Raw genomic sequence first — 23,318 nt, 5'->3', positions numbered from 1 at the left:
AATCTTTATGCTGCAGGCTTTACCTGAAGAGGTTAGGAAGTAACTTCCTTGTTGGCAGAAAAACTCAGAGGCAGAGGGATCCCAGTACATCTTAATTACCCCACTTAGCTAAATCCAGGGAGCCTATTATGTTCTACATTTGGCTAGTAAAGCCCCATTCCTCATTTTCACATTCAGAATTGCCCAGGGACATCTACTCTTAGTTCTTCTTTGGAGAAAAAAAAAAATAGCTATAGAAGGTCTTTTCTTCAGTATAAAATCTGAATTTCCTGAGAATAAGAGCTTTGTGCTTAATATTTGGATGGTGTAGGACTTGTAAGGCCAACCTACCTTAGTCTGTAAGGTAAGATCTCACCTTTGAACAGATGTGCGGTTAAAATAAAGGCCGCCTGAATATATGACTGACATTAACGTGTGGTTCTCATGCAAGATCACCAGATGAACACAGGGCAGTACAATAGGGTGACAGTAACCTTATCTTTTGGGTTTCCTAGGGCTGTAGCCTCAAAGCTGGATGTTGAACATATGCCCATCACTGAGCGCTTTAGAAGTGTTTGCAAGACTGTTGGCAAAAGGGTCAACCTGACAGAAGTTATAGCACAAAGCAGTTCATACAAATTATTCAATGGCACTCAGTTTTAATGTGGTTTTCTTGGGTTCCCAGGGAAGGCTGATGCTAGTTTGCGCAGGAAACTCTTGACCAACAAACACAAGAGAGCCTTGGGAGGAGGTGCTACAGTCATGTCCAGGGCAGATGAGGCATGTCTAGCTCTTCGGCTCTTACAGCAGTGATGAGCCTTGGCTACATGAAGATCAGGGGCTTACAGGGTATTATTAGAGAGGCAGAATGCTGTTCTGGCAGATAACTTCTGAGGGGCTACATTACCCAAGAGATGGGAAGTGAAAACTAACAATGCCGGAGCTTGGCTCCCCATGCAGGTTTCAGACTGGCACATTCTCAGAGCCCAGCACGTGTGTGTGTGTGAGCCCTTGCGCTCCAAGTAGCAAAGCAAAAAAAAAAAAAAAAAAAAAAATAGGGTCTAAATGCTTCCTTCCTCATATTTGTTCCCATGAGAGTATTGTGGATCCATTGGTCTGGCCCAGCTTTAGGACGGACAAGCTTCTGTTGGTGCCTTTATTGGGGGACTGATGTGGGCAAAGCGGTGCAAGGAGACAAAGGCCGGTAGCTCTGAGTGTCTCATGGGCAGAACTGCCATCATGTGGCCAAAATGCCACGGAGGGCAGGCAACCTTGAGAGGCAGCACACCAGGGGTGGTGAGGAGCAGGGTGTGCTGAGACATGCACCTATACCAACAGCCAAGCCCCAGGCTTTGGGCTAAGTCAGGAAGCAAAACAGTTTTCTCGAGCTGAAATGCAAGATTATAAATATCCAATTCCTTCAGTTACAGCAATTCAAAAGGAAAAAGGAAACACACTCTAATGCTGATTCTCCCTCTGGTTTTAGCTTCAAACAGAAGCCTGTTCTTGGATTTGTGTTCACCCTGCAGACGCCTCAGCTTACGCTTGAGTGAGGATGACAAACCTACATTCGTAGCTCTTGGGCTGGCCTGGGCTCATGCACTGCGCCTTCCCACAGTGAGGAGTGCTTCTCAGGCCAGGTCCTTACGTGGCCTGTCCCGGTCGTAACGCTGCCAGGGACACAGTCACAATGTCACTGTTAAAGCCACCACTTCACTACTCTCTCATAAGAAGGATACCAGTTCATGTCTCTTTGGTGGTGCTTGAGGTTAATCACCTATTCCATGCCGGAGTGTGTAGCAAGGAGGACAGAGGAAAAGCAAGAGCTTTGAGAGGAACAGGAGATACCAATTTGAGGGCAGTGAGGACAGGGAAGGTTGTAGAAAGGAAAAGGGAGGAAAAGATACCTCAAGAAACAGGAGAAGCTCAGGTGGGACCACAGGAGAGGAGGCTATGGTTGGCCTCCTGGTTGGCCATGGCCACATCAGTCCAGTTATCTCCCCCATCCGTTAAGTAAAATGCTGTTTAGTGTGACCTCTAACAGTCAGCTGTTTTTTTCCAGACATGAGAGCATTTAGCTCTTTGACATAATGATAAAATACAGTAATTCTTCCAATCTCTTTGATGTACCACGCAAGGGTTTTCCAAGTAACTGGACATACTACAGTTTACTTGCCAAAAGGACAGGCTGGGAGAGTTTGCCCACATAGATACGCTGTTGAATGCGCAGGGAGTCTGCGTGGAAACACACAGAAAGCGACAGCCGAGAGGTAAGTTGGGAATGACCCCGGTCGGGTCCAGCACTATAGTTAGCTGGATCTAAGAGCTCGAGTGTATCGCTGGGGCTCCCCGTGGGACCTGTGCTAAGTTGCACACAGGCTTTAGCAACCATAAGTAGCCCTGGATAAATAGTCTCTGGTGAGTATTCAGGAAGCATGACTGGACCCCTTTCAAAAGTTGTGTTCAGGAACATCCTGATGATGTGTATGTTCTATGCAAAGGAGCTGGGTAGGAAGTGAATCCCCTGCAAATCTGTAACATCTCTTCCCACAGTAATTAATATAAAAAGGGTGCTACACTTCTAGTTTAACTTAAGTTTCACTTTGAAGTAGCAGAATTTCTAATTCTGGAGTTTCAGCTTTAGGAGAATGGTCACAGAACGAAGGACATGGGGGACTGTGCAGCAGGTTCTAATTTCAACCCTCTCAACTGCAAGAAAAATTCCATTCCAAAAAATTACCAGAAGTTTACCAGTACAGGGCAAGGGTAATCCAGCAAAACTGGGATAATGAAAAGTGTCTCCACTGTGTGATTTCATGTTTTATGCCTCTATTAAAAAAAAAAAAGTAACAGTACTTCTTTAAGAGGTTTCAGTTGTAAAGAACAGTTTGGTAACATAACAGCATTTCAAGTCCATCAGCACAGAAAAACATCTGCAGTGATGAACATACAGGACTTCATCTGAAAATGTACCCAGACTCCTCCTTCAGAGGCTCGGGGTTCCAGTGCGTGCGCCGCACAGGGCGGACACACAGGTGTAATGCCCTGGTCAGAACGGCTCTTATTTGCACAGCAAAAATTAGATGTACTTTGTGAGTGCTCCAGGCGTTATACAACACAGCCACTGAGCTGTTCTGCTTTAAACATGACCTGGAGTGAACTGATGCCCATAATCAACTCGAGCATCTCTGTCAATATCATGAATCATTAAAAACCTCATTTGCAACCCCAAAGGCAAAACTGTTCTCAAAATTAAGTAGAGCTCCCTAGCTACATACTTCAATGAGATAAAAGCATCAGGGCTCTGGTTGATGGATGGTTCCCTTTTAACATCATCGGGAGTGACTGTTCAGGAGAGGGTCTTTGATCTTACCTCCAAGTTTTAAATGTGGTAGAAATAAGCAATCTCCCAAAGACGACAGATTTCATGACAACTTTCTGGCTCATGGCACGGTCTTCCATGTTCCATTTAATATTATGTTACTGCATTTTCAAGCCATTCGGAGGTTCCTTTAGTGCAATTAAGCTAATTCCAGGATTGAAACACGGCAGTTTGAGGGCTGCTAGTTGTGAGGTGCAAAGAGGGAATTTCTAAAGCATTTACCAATTTTCTGCTGTGTCCTACAGGGTTTTGGGTGATGTGTATGTAGGACTTTGCTTACCCAGAGATCAAAGGACAGGCCCTCTGTAGAATCCAGTACAACAGCAAGTCATTGTGACATATAAGATGCTGTGTGCATTAGGTGACAGTATGACACTAATGTTTTTTCATTTTTAAAAGATTTCACAATGGAAGACAAGTAATTCACAGGAGTTTTAGAGACTTTATTTATGTATAAACAATTTAAACACTTTGCCATAAATTATCTTTGCCTGTCTCTAGTCTTTGCTTAGCAGCAAATTAAAATTAATATAAAAACTCAATGAACAATTCATACATGTATATTACAAAAAAGTTCTTGTACCAAAGGTCTTATTAGACTTTTTTTTTTTTCTTTTTTTTTTTTTTTTTTTTTGTGGTGACTGTAATGTGATTGTCTCAGTTTCTCGACCAAACAAACACACTAATAATTTTTAAATCTGAAACAGTGATTGTGCCTTCTGGCTGATGTATGTACAGGGTGATCTGACGTGGTGCCCATTTGCAATAGTGTAACACAATGCCCACAGCTCTACTGGAACTGATACCAACAAACTACTGAATCTAAACAGACTACACCCTGTAACTGTGTTATACTGTCCACAATGGAAATCTTCAAAGACAAACAGAGTATGAAATTTATTTGTAGTGATTTATAGCCACCATTTTGAATGTAACTTTACACTCTGCCCTCTTTGAATAAGTTAAGCTTCAGGCCAGACAAGTGGAGGGTCAGAGTGCAAGTGTGGTTTTGTTACTTTTAAATATATTTTTCTTTACTATTTCCAGTGCGCTCTCACTTGCATTCTCATTGTCCTCCAGTTGCTACACACAAATCACCCCAAAGTCATGTTTTAAATGCACCTGTATTTTGCTTTAAATGAAAACCTCTTGGATATTTATCAAACAAGCAGTCTGAATCATCTGTGTTTCATCAGCTGGTTAGTGAAAGTGGCCCACTTGGATTTCTTAGTTTGCTCACGTGTGAATGGAGTGAGGTAATACAATACGAGGCCTTCTTTTTGTTTTTCTTTAGACCCAGAACAAGTGGGTAATATTTCAGGGGTACTTTTTAATTTGTATGGTTAGAGTTTTCAGTCTGGCTTTAGTCCACTTCAGGATGTGGTTTTTAATCACTTGAACAGTAGCATTTAACTCAAAAAATATGAGCTTTTTTGCCACTTACTATCCCAGAGTAGCTCAGCCTAGTGCCCCCATTTAGGTCTTCATCTCCTTAGGAGAGGAGATAACAGTTATGACTACTGATTCATCCAGCAAAGGATGACAGCAGGTTAATTTGTTACCTCTTTCCCATTTCATTCTGTCTTAAAAACTGGATGTTGCTGCTACTGTCTGCTAGCTCTGGGTACTGCTCCACGGGCAGGACATAATATCCCTCGTAACCTTGAACCCTTCCCGTGTTCAGAAGCTGCTGCTTCTCTCCGTCTGTCCATACGCGGCTGCCCTCTCGGCCATCCCGTGCCTTCTGTTGCTCTTTGGCCCAGGCTGATCCCAGGGCTCGCTGCCGAGCCTGGTCTAACACTCTCGCCTTTTCCTCGTCCAGCGTGTCAGGGGTCAGTCCGTAGCGGATGTTGATCAGCAGGGTGGAATACTGAAACTCAATATTCGTAAACCTTCGAGTCCTCCCACTGACGAGGAGAGTGGGCTGGGAGACGGTGACGTTGACTCCGCTGTCCAGGACCTTCCGCCCGCTGGTCATGGCGAGGGTGACGAGGTCGCTGTCGGCCGAGCCTATCTTGACAAAGTAATGGGTATCCTTCCCCTCGATGCTGTAGTGCATTTTTTCCAGGTAGTGAGCACTGTTAAGGACTGAGGCAATCTTCCTGCTATCGTCGGTGGCTATGCTGGAAATGCCAGTGGTTACACGGCCTTCCTTCACAGCGAACATGATTCCTTTCCCAATGATAGGAGTGGTTGTTGCGAACCAGTGACCTGCTTTTTCTCTAACACTGGCATGTAATCTTTTAGATATGACCTGTCCCTCAAGAGCCATGAAAGCTTGGTTGTGTCTTTCTGTCGTCTGCTGAACTCCTGTAATTAGCTAGGGAAAGCAAAACAAAACAAAAAAAAAACACCAAAGAAGACACAGATCTGAAAATACTAATTTCAGAGACCAATACTAGTATTTGCTTTGCTTCTTTAAAGGAAAGCCATGCAGTGAAAAATTCTATGCTATGGGAAGTCCACCCTCAGTTACCTGTCCATAAACATATTCCGTTCAGAATCAGGTAAATACGCATTTTGAAAATTATTTTTCTATCAGTAATACCAAATAAAATATTTCTGATTAATCACCCTTTGTAGCATATAAGTACCACAAATCTCAATTTTGGCAAGTTATATAATGTCCACTGCAAGAATAAGTAAGACCCAAGCCTAGCACAATTTTAATAGGAGCTGAAAAGAAATAGAATCAGTCTATTAAAAGATGGCACTTAACTTCTGGGCACTTTTGCCCAGAGAATTCAACCAGCATATATGAGTGAAATGCCTGTGAATGTAAGCCTTTTTGAAAATAGATGAGATTTTGGCTCCAAAATACCAAAGCAATTCCTGAAGAGGGGATTTAGACTCACAAATGACTTAGGTTTATGTGGTCATTTCTTCTGTATTACCACAGATATGAAGTAGGCCTAGCAAAGGCTAAGGTTGGAATTGGCCTAGTACTCTTTTTAAGTTTATTAAATGGGTTGGAATTTATTATAAAGGTCAAAGGCATATACCGTTTTCCACCCTTAACCTGACAAGTAAGTATGAATGCTGTAACTGAAGTGAACCATAGTAACTTGAGTAGCAAATCAAAGCCTCTAACTATGAAAAGCATCAGACAAAAAGTGAAGAGAAATCCTGTAACAGAGTGAGAAGACGAACCATTTCTTAGCAGTACAGCAGGTACCAACCTAAGTTTATTGTACCACATATGTCATTAGGATGGTTTTACCAAAGGTACAACAGATGACAAATTACCCTGACAAAGTCTCCCTTTGTCATTGCTAATCAAGTTAATCGAGTTACAACTTGTTAATCAAGGAAGAACTCAATAAAAGACAAACTAATGACACTGTAATTATGATAACAACAAAGGCTGGCAAGAAAGGCATATGTTCACTAGCATAAAATCTAGCTATACTCACTTAATTTTACACTGAAACAAATAAAATACTTGGCCTTCTGCTCTAACTACAGAAGACCCAGCAGTTCTATTCATAGAGTGGGATAAAATTATATATAAAAAAAAAATTTCATATTTCTGCCTACCTGTCCATTTTCACATGCTTGACTCTCAGACAATTCGTATGGTGGTGACACAAAGTACATTTTTGCTCTAGGGAAACCAGGAATAATGTTGCTAAGCTGAAATCCAAACATCACCAACCAGCTTTTGACATCTAAAAATCAAAAGTAAGCAGGCAAGTGAGAATTAAGTGTGTGTAATAAATATAAGAAATAAAAAAAAATTAGGAGATCCATCCTTGACCTCCTCACTTTCAAGTAGCAGTGGAACTCGTAATCTGTGTTACAGCATGGCACTTTACAGAACTGTAGTAATCCTCCATGAACAGGCACAGGAAATATTGCTTTAACTTTACCCTAAATAGTTCATCAGGGATGTATCACCTCTCATTATTTTTCCATTACAGCACATGGGTTATCCAAACATTTTACTGTATACAATACTTGTTCCACCTCTGACATCTTCTGATGTGGCTACTGTAACCTGTAAAGTGTATTGTAAAACCATGTTTTATTAGGTTGGTATTCCTAAAAACATCTGCAAAGTCCTCTGGGAAAATACACTGCTTCTCTTCTATGTCCTACTTCTATTAGCTGTCATCAGGTCTCATGAGGCTCCATTAAATGCAGTGGGAAGCTAGACTTGTAACTCAGATGTCTAAATTTAGGTACCATGAATATCCTCCCCATCCCTCCAGGCCCAGTGTGGAAAAGTAGGAGCTGCATGGGAGTGTTACAGCTCAGCTCCGGGGTGAGCTTTGGGAAGTTCCAGCTCTGGCTTTGACTCTGTCTTCATATCTAGTTGAAAAAGCTAAGGAACTAAATTAAGAACAGTAGTTCTCATTTAGCAGGTATTAAGAACTATTGATGTATTTTAGTTATCAAAATGACATCTTCAACAACAACAAAAAAAGCGCATGACCCCATTTCACATTTCTGTTTCCTGCTTCTCTTTTCTGGCTGTCATGGAGACAAGCAGCAGTGTGGGAGCATGGGCACTGCTCATCTGATTTGGACCTATGTTCACGACTAGTTTCGCTTAAAAATCTCTCCTGTCCTTTGCAGCGGCCTTCCCTCCTCGCTGGCCTGCAATGGCTCCTGCTGCTGCTATTGCCACTTCCCCGGGTGAGCCAGGCTCCCTGTTTGACACGAGGCAGGACCGTGGCAAGGCGCTCTCGCGGGCTGAACTTGGAGCACTCCCAGCACGGTGTCTGCAGCAGGTGGGTGCCCAGCGGGCTCTGGCTGCTGCCCCTGGGCACGCAGGGCGGGTGCCCGCCGAGCCCCTCGGGCACAGACAGACCTGCGCGACGTGCTCAGCCACAGCACCGCACCCGCGCGCTGCTGCAAGACCCGTTTCCCCAAAATTTTTAGCAGAGGGAATGTTGCATCGTAAAAAGTGTAATACTTCTTGGTTGTGGACATTTGACGGCAAAAGTCTTCTCTTCTTAGCCATTCTGACGCTAAAATAAGGAGTAAAATACTCCGCTTCTACAAAGATCACACAGTGCCTACTATATTTTGCCTCTAGCTTCAGACAGGACAGGGTTAACTGCTCCTTTTTAAGGCTTCAATTTATTTTGTGGTATAATGGTATCTCATGAACAATTCACTTCAGCTGCCCTAATTCCACAAAAAAAGAGGAAGGCCTATATACAGAGTAGTTACTATTTTGCTTAGCTAATGTGCTTTGCAGCACTGCACTTGCCACAGGAATTCATTTTCAGCAAAACCTGTGAATAAAGTAGTGTCAGGGGTTAGCAGTGAGAATGGATTGGGGTGGGGAAGGGTGTTTTTTTTTGTTTTCTGTTTGTTTTTTTTTTTTAAACTATGACAACCAAGGTGCCACCATAATCACCTCTTGTGCAAGTTAATGTTTAGTCCATACAGCAACAAATATTTTCATTACCAATGAAGTATTTTTGCAGACTACAAGATGTGTGTTATACCAAAATGCAATATATCTTCCTAGATTTCATCCACTGTATGGATAAATTAAATGAATGCAATTTGAAAACATAGTAAAATATCAGAAGATGACACTGAAAATCTAAATCAAACACTGGTGTATGAAAATATGAATTTTGTTGAATTTAGGACAACAGAATTTGATTCCAAGGTAGTTTTAGTCACCAATATTTTCACTTTCAAATTGCAAGGTAGCTACAGTAGAATCTATAGTGTCTTACGCATACGATTAGGTCCCAACGTACTAATGACACTTGCTATGATTTTCTTCAAAGGAAATGCACACTTTTCTTGAAATTCAAAGTACTTCTAAAATTAAGATATCTCCTTTTTAAAAAATACATCACTGCTCTAACTATTGTGTACTGCATATTTGATTCTGAAAAAAACTTTTCCTTAAGACATTAATTACCTTTCTTTTTAGAAACTGCCAGCAGCTAGTTCAAGTGCTGTGTGATCTTACTAAGTGAAAAATTATTACTAATTAAGAAGAGGTTACAAGTTTTACCCAATTCTAACATATATGATCAAAACTACTTTATCGTTTCTCTTTCTCAACTCTACACATCGCATAAAATTTCTTAATCTTTCAGGAGGATATAGTTTTTAAAAATACCAAGATTTTTGTTTTAAAGACTAAAGACCGTTTGCATATTATAAGTTAAATGGGAAAAAGAGGTTTAATTAAATCCATTCTTGGTGCTAATTCATAATGTGCCCGTGGGCTCAGTCAGCAGTTAATTTTGAAAGTAGCCCTGAAGGGAAGAGATGCTGAGCAGTTCTGGTTCCTGGTTCTGCAACTAACGTGCCAGTGATTCTTGTAGGTGACCTCACTTTTCTTTATATAAAATCAGAACAAACATCTTCATACAGGACTAGTTCAATAGGAAGAGCACTATGGCTGTGCTGGAATTGAATATTTAGGCAATTTCCACCCCTCTCTCCATAATTCATTGTGGCTTCTCATTTAGCACCCTTCATTCGGGGAGGAGCGGTACCAAAGAATCAGGACCAGCCAGCCCTTTTCCTAGCACAAAAAGGAAAATGGCCCAACCTTGATGGGAGTATTCAGCAAATGACTAGTAAGGAGAAGTCTGGTTTCTTTCCCAACACAACTTCCAAACTGTAGTGTTATTCACAAGAAATGTAATGAAGTCTCACCTGTTACATAGTTCTTTAGATCCAGTTCATTGCTGAGAGGGTTGTTACTCTTGAACATGTACAGATTGAAAGGAGCAGGTTCTTTACCAATATTTTTCCACATGGTGTAATCAGGAGATGTCCACCGTCCAGCCAGGACATCATAGTCCCTTTGGGTAAAATGGACGAGTTTGGTTAAAGGATCATACAGCCCTCCATGGAACCCAATAACCAGCTGGAAATCGGGGTTAGAGTCATAATAAATCTCCCCGTATGCTGTGTACTGAAGCTGTTTGATCATGAGGCCATTGATGCTGAACACGGCTAATGGAGTGCCTGTGTTATCAGAGGCGACATAGTATTCTTCCCCACTGCTACTTTCCATTGCAAAGAGGTGGCCTTGCAGATCGTAGTACAAAGAGGTAATTTCTGAATTGGAATGATTGTAGACGTGAGTTACCCTTGTGGGATTGTGAAGATCAGCATAAAAGTACTGTAGATGATGCCCCAGGTTAGTCTTACAGGAAGCCCTTCGGCCGAGCCCATCATAACGGTACTGAACACTCCACCCATTTGCTTTGTTGTAAGCTCTTGTTAAGAGTCCTTTGGAGTTGTACTCAAATATATCTGAGCCTCGCTGACACAGGAATCCATCATCATCAATTTTGTATGGAATGTCACCTAAGCGCGTAATCCTGTCTCGTAGGTCATAGCGCAGAGGCATCAATCGGACACTGTTTCCAGGATTCAAGAGATGGAGGTTTCCGTTCAGGTCGTAACTGTAACGCCAGGTTGGCCTGTCATTTACTGCTACGCTTTGCAGTTGCCCATCTCCATCATAATCATAGGTATACTTGGTTGTGTTGGCATATGGACCAAGTTTTAGTTCTCTTTTAGTTACCCTTCCCATGCTGTCATATTGTACAGTCATCCAGTACATCAGGGATCTGAACATTTCATACTGAACTTCTTTAATGCGTCCATGTGTATCAAAGTGCTTACTCAGTGTCATAACTGCTGTAGTAATAATTTGATTTATATCATAATAAATAACTCCAAATTTACCAAAGTGCTCTACTTTGCCAGAAATCTCATCATAACGGTAAAGATCAACTGGAAGAGGCGTCTCACTTATTATGGGTTTGATGCTTGCGATTCGAAAGCTATTATCATGATATGTATAATCGAATCTTGCATTGACCATACCTTCTTCAGAGAATCTGTAGATTTGTTTGTCAATGAGAGGACCAATTTTTCGATAGCGGATTGTACAAGAAAATCCTCCACTTTGCAAATTCACCATTTTTAGGACACCTGTAGTTTCATCATATCCAAAAGTAACTGCAGTGCTGTCATAAACAATTTCAGATAATTTGGATAGCTTTCCATACTTGTAGAAGACTTGTCGGCCAGTACCTAAAAATGATGTTTTCAAAATCCTCCCATCATCACTGTAATCAAAAATCACGGATGCATTGCTTTCAGGAGGATTATAAATATTCCTGATGTAGCCAACAGAAGTGTGAGTTGACATGCTGTGCCGAGCAACGCTAGGCATGGTAACAGCATGCAGTCGGTCTGAAGAATCATACTCAAAGATGTACTGTCGTTGACTCTGAAGCAGTAGTACCATTGACTGTGGGGAAAAAAATTAATACAGAGTTACTAGCTTTCAGTACATGACCTCTGAGGGGACATTAAGGAAAAGGAAAGTTTACTGAATAGGCACTAATGTTAAATGAATAAAAAGAGAATTAGATACATTAGTTAGGGGCACAAAGCTGCTCAGGAATACTGTCAGACTGACAGATGAGAGGACCTGCTACTTGGAAATCAGCATGCTGACACTCCAGAGAAAATGTAGGCTAGCAACCTATTAGGTACCCTCCCTTTAGTAGGACTGGTTTGATTTTTTTTTTTTTTTTTTTCATTTTCTTCGGAGGGATACAGAAGAGTTAGATAAATGACTTGATTGATCTTTCTGTTAGCAGTTGTAATTCTCAACTATTACTGTGAAATATGTGAGAAACTAAGCAAGGACATCAGCTCTGGTTTGCTTAAAACAACAGATTCAAAGATGGGAAAGGGAAAATAGTATGTAAGCTTGAAGTATTTAAGACACTTTTATTATTAAAGTGTCTAACTAGGCTAAGTAAAAATGCATTACCATATTTTTATTTAATAAATAATGATTAGAGATTAATTACCTGTTTCTACCTGAACCTTTTGTCAGGTTTAGTAATGCATTTTTGGTCTTAATCAAGCACAATTCATTGCATTGCTTTATGCCATTATATGGCAGCCTAACCACTTTCAGGAGAATATCAAAAGACACAAACCATAAACAACGTATTTCCTATTAAAAATACATAAAATGCAGTTGACTAATTGAAAAATAAGGAATTTTGAGACCAGGTGCATTCCTAACAGCTGGAATATGTCAAATTTTAGATAATTTGTGTGTGTGTATGTACAGAGCTTAAAATGAAGCGGAATAGTACTTAATCTCTTTGTAGCTGATGTCAGACGGTAAAACACCATCACCTACTTTTTCTAGATAGGTGTAGCTCCAAACTTTCCCATCTGCAAACATGCGCGATATGATCCTGCCTTGCTTATCGATATCTGTTCTTTCACTCATGGCACCACGCTGAAGCCCAGCCAGGCGCCCGTTGAAGAAATAAGACACGTTGACAGCAGCCAGGCCACTGCTAGGTAGCCAAAGGAAAGGCCGCCCTAGCTGATCGTAAATTATCCGCAGTGTAAATTTCCGGTGATCATCATAGATTTTTTCTGTGCGTATGTTCCGGTCGTAATCAATGGACAGTAAATTCCTTCCGTGCACCTATCGAATGAAAGAAGGCTGCATTCAGTGAGCAGTGGGCACTGTGCCTCTGTGGATTTTCAGTGTGACAACAGCATGCACAGTGCAGAACTCAATCTCCCACATTTTTGAAAAGAGTAGGACATCATCCTATTAACTGTCTCTTGCTTTCTGCTTCTCGGTATATTCAAATATGTAATTTTGAGTGTTTTACTGGGATGTTTCCCATCTCCCTGCAACATAGGAGCTGTAATCTCACAGAGAAAGGCTTTCCTTATTGTCAGAACAGACAGAAATACTGCACATCTAGGTCTTAAAGTGCAGAGTGTTAGCACTTAGCAGAGAAATGAATTATTTTGCATGGAAGTAGTTTTCCTACTTCTGCCATCAGTAGTTCTTAGCCTTTTCCCTACAATGACTCCAAGGACAGTAGCAGAAATTATAATTTTGTGTCTTCATTGAGGTTTAGCCACTTAGGTTCTGTAGCTGAAACATCCTGCATACGAATTAATTCATTTAATGTTTTCTTCATTTACTTTCCAAATATTCAATAGGTCTCTCAGCAACCTGATCACTTGGGATGGGTTTAATTTCTTTTGATTAAAAATCCTGATCGTATGAGCTGGGAAAGATGGACTTCTAGTTTTGAGAATCAAAAGTGCTAAAAAATTAGTTAAATGTTTTTATTTTCTTTTTTTTTTAATCCATTTTTTTCTGTTACAATTTTCAAATCAAAGTACATCATGAAGTGTTTCAGTCCCAGTTTTTATTTATCTATTTATTTATTAATAAAAGAGCAAAATAGAAAACAAAGATAGAAACAAAGGAGCATAATAATGTCAAATGGAGAGGCTTCTAGTGAGAGTGCTATAATGAAAGATACATAAATATATTCACTGGAGGCTAAGCCACAGAATTCAGGCTAATGCTGTAATCTGATAAAACTTCTTAACTAATTTAATTGTAGATGCATCATTAATAAAGTAGAAGTCTTTAAATTAGATATAATTTGAGAGCAATGACTACTTAAAAAGTATTCATCAGTTTCTGGGAATTTGTTCTTCAGCTTACATTTTACAGTAGCTTTGATTAAGCAATGTTTTCTCTTATCCAAAATTAAACTGCACATCAAACAATATGTAAATTAACCCTGAGCCTTTCTCGAGGACATAAAAGTTATTCTGAGATATTTTCACTGGCAGGGGTAAACCCAATTCCCATCCCAACCAACTCTGTAGGAATTCAATTACACAGAAAGCAAATTTAAAATTAATACAATTTTGTGTTTGTAAAGAAATAATTATTTCAAATTATCGCTCATTATCCTATTTTTTTTCCATTAATAAAATTTAGCTCTTTAACAGTTTGCATTTCCTCAGTGGGCAATTATTAGAAAAGGATCTTTTCTGTAGGTTTTCCCAAAGGTTATCCCAGCTACAACTTCTCCTGTGATTCAAAGAAAAGATACGGTATTTTTTTAAAAACACCTTCACAAAATAAGTAATATTCTGCTCTCCTATTTTAATGGAAACAAAGCCAGGGAATCCAAACTCAACATCAGTACTTTGTCAGCTGGTTACTGGTTTTGTAAGTGTAGGTTCAATCCTGATGATAGAGACAAATAAAACCCCTCTCCTTCACAGAGCTCTTAGAGAAGCAGAAGGGAGCTTTCACTCCTCAAAACCATCTAGCTACAACATTCAAGGGTTAGTGTATGACTGAAAGACCCCAATTTCTTAAGGACAGGCAGATTTTCTAAAAGGCAAAAAAAAAAAAAAAAAGAGGATTTCAGAAAGATTACAAACTTAATTTTAGCTTTTGAGTTTTCGCTTGTTTGGTTTTGTTTTGTTAATTTTTGAAGTTTCATAAAGCAGTTGGAATTTCTGGGGTTTCTTCCCTCCATTACAGTAACTACAGCTGTAATCTGCCCATAGGAAAGTCTGAATCCAGATATCCTCCCTTTTCTCATAAACATAAAGCTTATTAGTTTTTTTGCCATAGAAAACTAAAGTATTATATATATTTTTTTAATGATTACAGAGTCAAGAGCTATGCAAACACACAAACATCACTTGGAGAATAAAGAAGTACCTGCTCGGATAATTCAGTAATTTAATTTTAATTTGTAAAATAAGTAAAACCAGAGGGTGCAATTGTAGTGTCATATTAATTATATAGAAACCGAAACAGAATGACTAACTCCCACTCTTCCTGGGATCACTAATAACACTATTACAAGTATCATGACTGAGGATTACCTAACAAGCTCTTCTCTTTTGTTCCACTGCCTACATGCACATCTGGTTTTCCCTTGGCTGCTGCTGAACAAGTGGCCGTAGGGACGAGCGCTTTGGGTCTCGGGTAAAGGTCTTGCAATAAAAATAATTTCTGTGATGCTGCACTGTAACAAAACCTCTTCAGAAGGGAATCTCATCAAGACTTTATCTGAAACTACTGCAAGACACTGCATGTGTGGTGCATAGAACGGTAGTGGACAGTAAGTGGGATAACATAAAGGTGAAGTGCAGGTCTTCCTTTCTGGGCTTAATGAAGTCTGCCCAGGCGTGTTTGCAGAGGCCAACAGGTACAGCTGTGAGGTGCCTACAGCACAGACGAGCAGAGCTGGGGGGCACAGGTAGCAGCACTACCTGAAGAATCATAGAATCACAGAATGGTTTGGATTGGAAGGGACCTTTAAAGGTCATCTAGTTCAGCCCCGCCTGCACTGAGCAGGGACACCGTCAACCAGACCAGGTTGCTCAGAGCCCTGTCCAACCTGGCCTTGAATGTTTCCAGGGATGGGGCATCTGCCACCTCTCTGGGCAACCTGTGCCAGTGTTTCAGCATCCTCTGGAAAAAATTTCTTCCTCACATCTAATCTAAATCTACTTTCCTTTAGGTTAAAACCATTACCCCCTTGTCCTATCACAACAGGCCCTACTAAAAAGCCTGTCCCCATCTTTCTTATAAGCTCCCCTCAAGCGCTGACGAGAAGGGTTGTGGGCTCCAGTAAGTACTCGTAAGAGCGAATCCCATAGAATAATGGTCCCTTGCAGCAGTACTTGATTCTGAACCAGGGATTCAGGAGGTGGCTCCACACGCTCTCCCCCATCGCCCCGGTGCTGCCGCAGCCCGCCCTGCCTGCCACCTGCTCCCCCAGGGTTCCCACACGCTTGCTCTATTTCATTCACTAAACAATTTATAAAGATGAATTAAAATAAATGAGATGCAAATAAATTCTATGCTTTCTCCCTCATTTTCAAATTTCATTTTCAGTCCACTCAACCCGTTATAATCTCATAGTGATTTTCATTTAAAAGAGCTAAATGGATATGTGATTATTGTTACAGGAACTAACACTAGACAATTAAATGTTGAGGTGTTGCTAGATAAAGCAGTGTTTTGATTTGCATAAACATGATGCAAGAAAACCCATCTCAGGCAAGGTTTCAGCTCTAAGACGTGTTTAACTTTAGCTAATTACCACAAGTACCTCTATTAAATTTTTAGTATTGAGAGATAGGATTACAGCAATTTCATTTCAGGGTCCTATTTATTTTTATTTTGAACACCTAGTCAAAATGCAGAGCTGATCTATTTTCTACTTATAATCAACTTCTGCAGGTCAACACATCAAAAATCAATTACACAGCCATGAAATTTAGTCATTAAGGATTAGCTGCTAATCTCATTCCATTTTTTGTCTAACCTTCTCCCTCTCCCCAATGGGTACATTCTGAGCATTTGTGAGAATATGGAAAGACTCACTAATGCAGCACTGTGAATTAGATGTTAAGAAATAGGAAAATACCAAAATTCTACATCCAAGTCCTATTATTTTTTTGTAAATTACTACATAATTGTTTACATATATTGCGTTTAATATGTCAGCTTGAACACACAGAACTGTATCTCATGTCCAGTGATGTCAAAAGAATTATTAAAAGAACCAGGATTTGATCAGCGCTACATTTGTTTTTCTGCCCAGTATCTCAAAGCCCTTCCAAAACTCTATATACTGAAGCAGCCAGTGAAAGTTCACGTACTTAAGGGGTGAAAAAAACGGCCAGCTAAGCACGGAATGGGATTAATCCAACTGCAGCAGATCTTTAATTTGGCAGGGGATGGAATACATGACCCGAGTGTCTTTCTTATCCTATGCTTATGACCTTGTAATTATGGCAATTATTTTCCAATTGTGCCATTTGGGAAGGGGAATAAACACAATATGCCCGTCTCAATGAATCTGTAGGGGGATTTTACAGAAGCAGAATGTAACTGCTCAAGATGTAATTGTGTTTGCCCACCAGGACTAAACGTGGTAAGTGTGCCGCAGCATTTTTACAAATGGTGAGTGGTCAGATTTTCTCCCCCCTCCCCACCTTCAGAAGCAGAGTGACTTGCAGCAATATTTTGGGTATTTTTATGAACCTCTTTGGGAATACTTTTAGTAATGAAGCTTCTCTAGCTGATTGCATGCAGTTAACTGACTTCTCACATAAAGAAAAGACTGTCATACCAAAGACAATCCCAGAGTTGTACATTTTTAACAAGTATAAATACAAAAGACATGTCCTTCAAAATGGAAAATTAATTTTCTGCCCACAGAAGAAAAGATCATTATTGTAATGACAGATTCTACTTACCCTGAGCTTTCTTCCGAACACAGTCACTTTGCCTTTAATCTGTTCCTTCCTCAGACGCCATTCAATCGAGTTTAAACCATTTTCCATTGGTAGAGAAATATTACATCGTCCTATGGTGGGAGTCACAGTCCCAGCCAGGACATGAGGTTCGCTGTGAAAGCTAATGCTCATGCCATTGGCATACATCACTCTCAAAGTACCATTATTACAGAGCTGGTAGCTGTTCCTCACTTGATCTACAGCAATAATGAAAAGAAAATAATTTAGCTACTCCAGTCATAAAGAAAACATATACCTTAATTTGATTGGTTTTTTATTGCACTCCTGTTGATGTTAAGTGAAGTCAGCCTGCAATTACCATTTACGTGGTACTGTGGTGGAAATTACAGATGTTACTGATTCATGTAAAGAACAGTAGTGTAACAGTGAGCCTGCAGAGAGATACTATGCTTATTTCATTATGTTTTTCCTTTAGTCTTAATTGTGAATCAAAATGCACAGTGATATGTGTTCAACCACATAATTTGTTTCTAATATGAACAAAACTCCTGAAAACAGAACTGCTGGATAAACAACAAACCATTAAACTCCAGGACAAAAAGAAGAAAAACAAAGACTGCTGGACTTTTTATGAGTGGGAGGTAAGCACCTCTTCTTTTTCGCTCCCTCTCTTTAAAAACTGTCTCCAAGCAGGGGATTTGTACAGAATTACAGTTTGCCTTTAAATCCTAAAACTTGGGAGGCACCAGCAATGCAAGCCGGCAGCCACGGTCCTTTACATGCCTGCCTTCCTGCCACCCCACCAGAAGTGCACCAGCCTGATGTGCATACCCAGCCTTTTGGCTGTTGGAGAAGAGTTATAAAAATAATCATGTACTTCTATGGCCACGCAGTTCTCCAGCTGTTCGACACAGCCAAGTCCATTCTCAGGCAGGACAGAGTGCTACGGTGTGCAACTGTCACTAAAGCATCAATATTTGGGTGACAGGACAGCATCCACATAATTAATTATCTGGTATAAGAAAAATTAAGTCTTTGTAACCAGACGTGTCACAGTATAATAGTCTATAAATGTTGACAATTATGTCAGGAGGAGACTATTGTTCGATGATGATGTTCTTATTCCAGTGACATTATATCTTAACTAAAAAAACTCCCATCACTCACCAGATTCCTTTCAGTCTATCTTTGGTAACTGACTGTTTTTGCTTCATCAGACACAGTGCCTGGCTGGTGCTGGAAAGCTCTGTGCAAACATTTAACCACTTTGTTGCTGATCTCTCCTGCCATACTTGGGCTGTGACTGTTCTTGGCAGTGCTAACTGTGGCACAAGATCATGCACTGTCCTGATTGTTCTACATTTTATTTAACGGTAATGTATAAATCTGGAAGACTTCATTTCTAATAGCAGGAGGCTACCTGAGCCTCTCTCTCCACAAGGGTCTCTACCCAGGCAGCCAACGTTTGGCAGTCAGACTGCGTCTCTGTGGCACTGAAGTCAGAACCAATTTTGCAGTGAAGAACAGAGAAATATGCGAGTGGGTAAAGTGACCCAAGACGTAACGGCAAGACTAACTTACACCAGCAGATAATGACCATACATATTTGACAGAAAGCATGACTGTGAAATGTCTCTTACCTGTCCTGAAGACCTGTCATTTTAGGAATGAGCTTTATGGGAGTTTTTCTTGCAAACCTTAAAACGTTTTCCCCTGTGCTTGAGTGTACTAATGACACAAATCTTTTGCAAATTGCTTTCTGAAGTTGTGTGTGTGGTTAGGAGATGTGCTGAGAAGTGTGCTTTGGTACCTTGAACAACTGTATAGGAAGCCTCCACAGAGGAGAGATTTGTGATGACCGTGACATCGTCATCCCGATTAGAATTCTCAATGTCGATGGTTATAGACTTTTCCATTTCTCGATGAAGGCTAGTTACCACTCCAGTGGGACGTGTTACATTGGTCAGACGCCCTTCATGATCATAGCTAATAGAAAAGTTAGTGAGAGCAAAAAAGCATGAGGATATATGTTCATTTCAACACCCAATGTATTAATATTAATGCACCACATTTGTGCAAAAAACCCAGAATGAAACAGATTTTTCAAGAACATCCTGGCCATGCCTATTTCTCTGTTCTTGAAAGAGTCTATAATGAAGAAATAGAGATTCTGATCTCAACTACATGAGTGTAAATCCAGGCTAGCAACTTTTAAATTACTAAATTAATTAAACTATTACAGATATACAGAGTGATATTTAGCTCAAGCAATTATAATTAGTAAATGCATCTGTATTTTAATAGTTGCATTTCACTCTGAGGAAGTGGACTTATGATAGATGCTACAATACGCAATTGCATACACTGCACATTTGCAATTGAACACTTAGAGGAAACTACTAAGTATGGTTTTAAGTGACATATCAAGGAATAAACTTGCCACAAGAGATTAAAAAAGACATCAGCTTGAGAACATAATAACTTCATTTAGATCTTATCTGTGGTATTGAACTGCATTTTGGGGTCAGTATTTTGGCTTATAAAGATGAAGGATGAGAAGTTAAAGCACAGGATAGGTTGGTGTTGCACAAAGGGCAGCAGCCAACACTCAGAATATACCTTAGAAGATGAATTAAGTGCTCCAGAGGCATAAAGATAAAAAAAATAAAAGAAAAAGGCTCTCCATGAGTTTCTTGAGTTAAATTTATTTAGAGGTATAAAGTCTGAGGAGGGCAGAAAGAAGCAATGCTGCCTGAAATCAAATCATACTGTTTCTCCCTTCCCTTTAGTATGCTATATTTGTGTTGCATACGTATGCTAAAGAAGCAATCCCTTGGATCTTAAGGGCAAGAAATGGGGACCTGAAACAAAATCAGTATTCCAGTCTGACACTCTGCTTGCTTCAATTCTCTACTTGTGCAAGAGTCTCTCACCCAGCCGCTACCAAAGTGCACATACTTCTAAACAGCAGAAAGGCAAGAAAAAATGTCCTGTGTAAATAAAGGGAAAAGTTTAGGTAGAGATTGAAACCAACTGGTCATCCTTTGAACGTAGAAATCCAGGGAGCGGGAAGCCTGGAAGAGAACTGGTAAATCCATTGCACTGCCTGAGAGTAACAGAAGAGAAGAGGAGCACATTTAGTATCACGGAGCTAGCCGAGTTCTTTGTACGTTGTGGTTAGCTGTAAAGATGAAAAAAAATCAGTGCTTTCAACATGACTTTTTACAATTCAATCATTCAGAAACCTCAAAATAGGCCACCTGAACTGTATAGCATATTTCCAAAATTAATATACAAATTGGCTCCTCAGTTAATACAAATATAAAATATGCCTTTCAAATCCATTGCAAATGGTTGCACCCATTCAACTGAATATTGGGAAGGAAGGGAAAAAATTCACCTGTGGAGCAACAAGCCTTACCAGAACCAATGGAAGCATTAGGCAAAGAAGGAAATCAATAAAACAAAGCATCATGCAACCTAAAAGGGATCAATAATATGTTGTGTTCATTTAAGCAGTTCAGGTTCAAATAAAGATTAAGCAGCATAATTTTTCTTAATAAAAGTCACGTTTCTACCTATATATATATATATATTACACACATATATATATATTTTTATGCACATATATATATTACATATATATAGGTGGTTTTTTTTCCATATCAACAAAATACTGGATAAAAGATTATACGTTGAGATAATCTATGAAATGGGCTTTGGTTAAGTCTATATTAAGGTCTTCACAAAAAATATTGAAAAGTACTCGTAAAGTATAGATGAGGGAAGAACTTGATCCAGTCAAGCATCCATCTAGCAAGGCAAAAGAAAAAGTACAGAAAAAGGACAGTTTAAAAAATCTGAAAGGTTAATAATGAGATACGCCCGAAGAGTCTGTATGTGGACTACTTTGTTATGTTTAGTGATGAGCAGAGTGATGAGAATACTTAGGTGTCAAATAATACAGAAGAGACAGCGTTACTTAGGACGAACTAGAAAAGTCTGTAAGTGGCTTCAGCGTGACTATGCAGAGCTTGATGAACATCCAGAAAAATGGTTGGTGAAATTCACCATCAGCAAATATATTTTAGGCAATGCAAATGAGACATTAATTTAAACTCTTCATTCACATTGTTGGATTTTTAATTAACCCAGGAAAAATTCCTGGGGATTGCTGTGGGCTACTCACTGAAAATCTCTGTTCAAAGTGCAAGGGCAGTCTAAAAAGTAAATATGGATAAGGATGTACAGAGACTAAAACAGAAAAATGAAAATATTGTAATGCTATTTCTAGAAATCAGTGTTTTGCTCCCTGCCATGAGGCATGTTTCCCAGTGCTGGTCACAATTTTTGAAATCAGCAATGGCAGAGATTAAAAGGGTTTATAAGCAAGTGATGGACATCTCTAAAGAGATACGTACAAAAGTACTCTCTGTGAAGATCTGCAGACCATTTAGTTTATGAGCTAGACATATAAAAAAATTACTAATTAAATGGCATATACACACTGCAATACCAATGTATAAAGAAGGCATTTATACTTTATCTATTGCATCAATAAAATCCTATTTAAAGAAAAAACCTTAAAGGTAAAAAATTTAAAATTAATAAAATAGAAATATTTTTGTACTACAAAATTTAGAAGTGAGATATTATTAAGGTTTTTTTTTTTTTTTAGTTTATGTATTATGTGAGAGCAAGTGCTTAGTAGAATACAACACTCAGATATTTATCTGAATAGTAAGAATAAAGCTTTATAGGAGTTAAATGGTTATATACCAGTCTTCTTCATGACATGAACATGGGTATAATGAAGTAAAAAAAAGAAAATTTTGCAATGAAAAATATCCTAATCGACCTGGGACTTCTTGGTATCTTCTTCAGAAGCAGCCACTACGTATCACAATCTGTGACACAGCATCAGGCCGGATGAATCAGATCTGATAAGGCAACCTTTGTATCTTCAACGAGGTGCGTTCTGGATACACTGAAATTCCTGTGCTGTTGTTACTGAATTCAGTGAGAGTACGGTTTCATCCCAAGTTTTGCTACTAATAAAATTACAAGGGGAGAGATCCTTTCTCAATCCCAGTATTTTAAAAATCCAGCATCTCCTTGCTCCCGCTCCTACCTGGCTAGCTAAGCGCTAACTGGGACCAAGCCGCCTGTAGCAGGCACAGGCTTACAAGATGGCGGCTCCCAGGCCAGCTGTGGGTGACAGCGGCCACCGGCGCCCGGGCAGGCACGGCCCGCGGCCCGATCCTGCCTGTGGCCCGCACGTGGCGCTCGGCCGCTCAGCCGGCCACGGCCAGCTCGCGCGCGCTGGGCCACCAGACAGCTACAGCCCAACCGTGAGAAGACAGCTGGGCGCTTGTTTGTCACCCTCAGACAGCTACAAACACCCGACCCGTGCATCCCTTCCGCGGGCCTGTGACACTGCACCGCAGGCTGTTCGCCCACCTCCACTATTATGGCACCTCTCTATCCTGTGGGGTTTTTCTTGCCAGCGTTCTGGTCTGGGAGGTCTGGGACGTGCACTGCTCGACAGCGTGCAGGTGGGAGTAGCCAGGACAGTGCCACATACACGCCGCAGAAGGGAGTAACAGCACATTTTGACTTAATACAGAGCAGGGCAAAGTGCAGATCCACATACATTTACCTACACCCCTATTTTCTCTCCCTTATCAAAACCAAGCAGATTCAAGAAGAAAACAGCAGCATTCTCTTGGGATGCTCCCAAGCCTAAGTGGAATACCACTGAGGACCACTTCAAAGATCTATGCTTCATGCCTAAAGCCAAGCTTAAATTACCCCATGCGAGCCTACTGGTAGATGTTATATTATTTAAGAGCCTTGCCTGTTCCCACTG

General features: G+C 40.1%; 1 protein-coding gene across 9 annotated transcripts in view; it reads right to left on the bottom strand.

Annotated features, from left to right (window-relative positions):
- Positions 1-3,783: 3,783 nt before the first annotated feature.
- The window catches only part of TENM2 (teneurin transmembrane protein 2), a 693,894-nt gene continuing 674,359 nt past the window's right edge, over positions 3,784-23,318 (bottom strand). For all 9 annotated transcript variants that reach the window (XM_042790512.1, XM_042790513.1, XM_042790514.1 and 6 more), the window contains 6 exons: positions 19,260-19,435; positions 17,450-17,685; positions 12,528-12,824; positions 10,001-11,615; positions 6,899-7,029; positions 3,784-5,681 (listed from right to left, as the gene is read on the bottom strand). In XM_042790512.1, coding sequence (XP_042646446.1) covers positions 4,920-5,681; positions 6,899-7,029; positions 10,001-11,615; positions 12,528-12,824; positions 17,450-17,685; positions 19,260-19,435 — 3,217 coding nt within the window. In that variant the 3' untranslated portion in view covers positions 3,784-4,919. The remainder of the gene's footprint in view (positions 5,682-6,898; positions 7,030-10,000; positions 11,616-12,527; positions 12,825-17,449; positions 17,686-19,259; positions 19,436-23,318) is intronic.

Source organism: Tyto alba, unplaced genomic scaffold (genome assembly GCF_018691265.1).
Source record: "Tyto alba isolate M040663 unplaced genomic scaffold, T.alba_DEE_v4.0 Super-Scaffold_17, whole genome shotgun sequence".
Classification (NCBI taxonomy): Eukaryota; Metazoa; Chordata; class Aves; order Strigiformes; family Tytonidae; genus Tyto; species Tyto alba.
This window is presented reverse-complemented; position numbering and strand designations above follow the sequence as displayed.